The following is a 5,396-nucleotide window of genomic DNA, read 5'->3' on the forward strand; positions in this document are numbered from 1 at the left end:
CTTATCTCCTGCTTACCACCAGCCCTCTGGCCTTCCTACCAGTTTCCTGTTTCTGTTCTAAGACATATACAAGGCGCTTGTACATATTCTATTTTTTGGAAAGAATTTACAATAAAAAGAGCAACCTGTAATTTTTTTTCCAGCCACTGAAATACACAAGTTTTATAAATAAAGTCACCTTGTAACTTGGGGTTGGAAAGGTTGAAGGCAATAGGCAAGGCTGAAATCGTCAGCTCTTCAGTCAAGGAACACCATCAGTCACCTTTGTGCACTTCTAGTCCTCTTATACACTAAAAGCCTCTGACATCAGAGGAAAGGAAGGAAAGAATGACTGTAGGAAAGTGACGCTAATGAGTGAGCAGCATACTAAGGCACATGAGCACAAGCACTATGCCACTAACCAGGTTCTAGCACATTAAGGTTATACTACCTAGAAAAATATCTGGTCTCACTCACCATGGAAAAATTTGTTTCTATAACAAAAAGCAGGAGCCAGAGCAGGACATACAAGGCTAGGATGGGTGGGTTTTGTCTTCTTTTAGGACTAGGGATTGAACCCAGAACCTTGTACTACCTCAACTACATCCCCAGCCCTAGGTTGAATGGTTTTCTTGTGCAACGTGTTTCTCAAAGGACAGAAGCCTAATCCCCTAGGTTGGATGGGGACTATATGTCACATCTTCCTGGCCCTCCTTAAAAAGCCTCAAGGAGCAGGAACCAGTGGCTTATATCTGTAATCCTATATACCCAGGAGGCTGAAATCTGAGGATTGCAGTTCAGACACAGCTCAGCAGACAAATCTTTTTTTGGGGGGGGCGGGTGTCCAGTCGTGGGGCCTGAACTCTGGGCCTGGGCGCTGTCCCTCAGCTCTTCAGCTCAAGGCTAGCGCTCTCCCACCTGAGCCACAGCGCCACTTCCGGCTTTTTTCTTTTTGCTTATGTGGTGCTGAGGAATCGAACTCAGGGCCTCATGCATGCAAGGCAAGCACTCTACCACTGAGCTACCTTCCCAGCCCCTCAGTAGACAAATCTTTGAGACTCTTAACTCCAATTATCCAGCAAAAAGCCAGAAGTGGAGGTGTGGCTCACGTGGCATAGTGCCAGTTGTGAGCAAGAAAGTCAAGCCCCCCTACTAGCAAAAAAAAAAATAAGTTTCAAAGTGCTCATGAGCTGAAGTTATACAAACCCACTCTCTTCTCTTCCCCCCACCCCCCATCTCCTTCCTATGACTAGACCCTCCCTTCTATACAACTACTCTGGCACTTCAAGAGCTCCACCTAGTCTCCACCCAATTCAATCTCTCCACACAAGTCAATCCAGCCACACAGGCCAATTCAGCTTGCCCGTGAAGTCAAAAATAGGCAAAATAGTCATTTGCTTTTTCAGTTTTCCTGGTCCTAAGACCAAGTTTTAGGTCACAATTTGTCATCTGGCTCCCTTGATATTCTGCTTTGTGGGAAAGATATTTGGAGACCATCCATCTGCACCTACTTTTATCTCACCTGAAGGAGGGCAAGATATCCTGTGTTGCACTTAAAGTTTAGTTACATTTGTGCTATATTAATCAGCACAAAGAATGAGTACTGAAGAAGAGGAATACCTATCCACAGCCAAGGTGACCCCTTCCTTCTGGTATAAACTGAGGGCTTGGTCAATCCCAAAGAGTTGATGTACTTGAAACTCAAGAAAAGGCTTAGGCCCGGCACTGGTGGCTTACACCTGTAATCCTAGCTACTCAGGAGGCTGAGATCTGAGGATCGCAGTTCAAAGCCAGCCTGGGCAGGAAAGTCCCAGAGACTCTTATCTCCAATAAACCACCAGAAAACCAGAAGTGGCGCTGTGGCTCAAGTGGTAGAGCGCTTGCCTTGAGCTGAAGAGCTTAAGGGACAGCGCCCAAGCCCAGAGTTCAAGCCCCATGACCGACAAAAAAAAAAAAAAGGCTTAGACCTCCCCTAAAATACACCCTAGAAAGGAAGACACTGAGTCAAAGGCTCATGATTGGTTATATCAGCCACTTTAAGAATTTTCTTAGGCTACACAGGCCCAGAAGAAAGTTCAGTTTCATGTCCTCTAGGGAAACACTAGCTTCTAACCATTTAATCACAGGGCAGACAGGTGAGCAGCGTGTGACTCCTTTCAGATAAGGCATTGAAATAAGGGCTGACACAAAAACAGTACTCAGGCTGTTCTGCTCAATTACCACAAACTCTTCCAGGCACAGGATAAAGGCCATTTGCTCCCATTCTTGCAACATAAAACAGCAGCTGTTTCTTCTCCATCAGGACAAAGGAGCCAAATTTCTTCTTGGGGGAGTGTCCAAAACCAAGTAATAATAAGAGCTTCTTTATACTTCCAATGTTCAAAGTGAGATTCCAAAAACCATGATAAACAAAAAACATGCAGTTTAAGTGGATACACTATGTCCAGAAATACCTCCACCTGATTAGAGCAAATGACAAATGTTCACTCTGAGTCAAACCTAGAACTCATCAGTTTCACAGTTAATCTCATGGCACCTATGAAGTCTCCCAAGCTTCTCTTAACTTGCACAAGGACTTCAGTCTTCACCAAGGGCCTGAGGGATCGGATAGGAAGGCCGCAGACACAACAAGACTCAAGAACCTGGCTAGAGAAGAGAGGCTGGAGCAACAGGCTAAAAAGCAAAGAGCCCTAGGTCCACCTAATGAGGATCGGTGAAACCTAAGTTTGTTCTAGAGCTCCAGAACCCAACAAAAAAAATACCCAAATGTATTTTGGGTATTTGTCACATTGAGAAGACAGTGAATGGAGGCAGAAAGGGAGGCAAGAAGATGTTTCCATTCAGATCTCCAAGGAAATCTCAAAAAGAAGCATGTGCAAAAAGCAAAAACCAATAAATGGATATCCAGAAGGTATGAGTTCTGGTTTTCTATTTGTTGACTTAAAAAGAGTAGAAAGGCCTGCTGAGTCCAGTCCATGTCCAGATTATCCAATTCTGTTCTGCGATTTTGGCATCAGAATATGTATGTATTCTCTTCACAACTCTAAATTTCCAAGTGGAAGAGGACTTCAGGGAAAGGCACATCACAGCAGCACTGCCCTAGATGGGTGACTTCCTGGACCAGTTAGATGTCCCTGGGGATAAAGGGTGCTTGCATTCAAACGCCAGTGATGGACACAGTTCCTGACAAGTTGCTGCGGTCTGAAGTAGATCTGCCAGGCTGTGTGCTCAGGCCAGTACCTGCTATTCCCACACTTCATGGGTGATAGTCACAGACAGGGTACCAACAGCAGAGTTCAGTAAAACCGCTTTCGGCTCTGTTCCTGCCATTTGTTGTAGAGTATGATGCCAATAACAATGGCAAATACAGAAAACACCAAGGAGAAGAAAACGATGAGAAAGAGAGCCAGGCCACTCAAGGGAGGCAGTGGAGCTGTCACTAAGGAAGCAAAAAAAAAAAAAAAACAAATCAGAAACATGAAGCCCACCAAGAAGGGAAGGATCTTAAGCGGCCTAGACCCCAGTTTTTGATGCCCCCTTCTGGAATAAGAGCTTAGACTTCCCCTTTCCGGGCAGTTCAATTTAAAAGTGAATCAGCCCACCTGCTAAATATCTGTAATGGAAGGACAAGTGGGAAGTGATATTTGTATCACAGAGAAAGGAATCCACTCTGAAAGCTGCGAGTGCAAGTCACCCAGATTTCATCAATATTGTAATCATGGGAGCATTTCCCAAGGATCCCATACTAACTCTCAGGCAGCTTCATATTGTCCACTGAGGGTAGGAACACATCTCGATGCAGCTTTTCTTCTTCTGGAGTCCTCTCCACTGTCAGCTCAAATAACTTCAGGGAAATGACATCATGATTATCTAGAGACGAAAGCAAGAAGAATAATTACTCCAGTCACCTCAAAAAGTTTTGGGGTTAGTATTTTGTTCAAGTTTTTGTTGTTGTTGTTGGTCATGGGACTAGAACTCTGGGCTTGGGTGCTGTCTCTCAGCTCTTCAGCTCAAGACTAGCACTCTACCACTTGAGCCATAGCACCACTTCCGGTTTTCTAGTGGTTAATTGGAGATAAAGCCATTTTCTCATCTAAAAATAAAGAATGGGATCATATTCTATATTCTTCACTTAAGTTTTTACTGACAATGCATTATCTAATTTAAAAAGCTGTAGGGACAATAGTGAAGAGGATATATAAACCCTTCTAGGAGTGAGAAGACACATAGTGAACATAGAAGACACATACAGCTTCTTTTTCCCTCATGAAGATCACACACACACACACACACACACACACACACACACACACATGTGCACAGATAGGAAAAGATCTCTTGAATCTGTTTGAGTCATAGGTAGGGAACTGTTACTGCCTTGGGAGATAATCACCTTCTGGATACTGGCTATTTCTTTGTGGCATCTGGAACTGTGACACTGAATCTTCCTAATATTGCCAGATAAAAGATCAAACAAGCTGGGTGCTGTTGGCTCATGGCTGTAATCCCAGCTACTCAGGAAGCTGAGATCTGAGGAACATGGTTCAAAGCCAGCCTAGGCAGGAAAGCCTGTAAGATTCTTATCACCAATTAACCACCAAAAAGCTGAAAGTAGAGCTGTGGCTTAAGCAGTATAATGCTAGCCTTGACCAAAAGAAGCTCAGGGACAGTGCCCAGGCCTTGAGTTCAAACTCCAGGACCAGCACACATGCAAGCACACACGCACGCACGCACACACACACACACACGCACACACAATTAGAGACATACATGTATATGTATGCATGTATCTAGTTAGACAAGGTCTTGTTACATAGCCTAGGCTGGACTTGAACTTATGATCCTTCTGCCTCAGCCTTCAGTGTGCTAAGCTTACAGGTCTATACAACCACAGCTGACTTTTCTCTCTTAAAACAATCATTATAGGAGCTGGGAAGGTGGCTCAGTAGTAGAGTGCTTGCCTTGAATGCTTGAGACCCTAGGTTCCATTCCTCAGCACCACATAAGCAGAAAAAGCCAGAAGTGCCTATGTGGTTCAAGTGGTAGAACACTAGCCTTGAGCTGAAGAACTGAGGGACAGCGCCCAAGCCCAGAGTTCAGGCCCCACGACCGACAAAGAACAAAAACAACAACAAAAAAAACCAATCATTATAAACTCAGAGCTTTAAACATATCTCCTGTGTTTCAGTGCAGTCATATTTTTTTTTGGGGGGGGGGTCCGGTCGTGGGGCCTAAACTCTGGGCCTGGGCGCTGTCCCTCAGCTCTTCAGCTCAAGGCTAAGGCTCTACCACTTGAGCCACAGCGCCACTTCCGGCTTTTCTCTTTTTGCTTATGTGGTGCTGAGGAATTGAACCCAGGGCCTCATGCATGCAAGGCAAGCGCTCTACCACTGAGCCACCTTCCCAGCCCCATATTA

The 5,396-nt window shown here is 44.8% G+C and overlaps 1 protein-coding gene across 2 annotated transcripts in view; it reads right to left on the bottom strand.

Moving 5' to 3' along the window:
- Nucleotides 1–1,991: 1,991 nt before the first annotated feature.
- Nucleotides 1,992–5,396, bottom strand: part of Lman2l (lectin, mannose-binding 2-like) — a 29,773-nt gene continuing 26,368 nt past the window's right edge. For both annotated transcript variants that reach the window (XM_013019839.1, XM_013019840.1), the window contains exons 7-8: nt 3,730–3,849; nt 1,992–3,418 (exon numbers count right to left, since the gene is read on the bottom strand). In XM_013019839.1, the coding sequence (XP_012875293.1) occupies nt 3,276–3,418; nt 3,730–3,849 (263 nt within the window). In that variant the 3' untranslated portion in view covers nt 1,992–3,275. The remainder of the gene's footprint in view (nt 3,419–3,729; nt 3,850–5,396) is intronic.

Source organism: Dipodomys ordii, unplaced genomic scaffold (genome assembly GCF_000151885.1).
Source record: "Dipodomys ordii isolate 6190 unplaced genomic scaffold, Dord_2.0 Scaffold47, whole genome shotgun sequence".
Taxonomy (NCBI): domain Eukaryota; kingdom Metazoa; phylum Chordata; class Mammalia; order Rodentia; family Heteromyidae; genus Dipodomys; species Dipodomys ordii.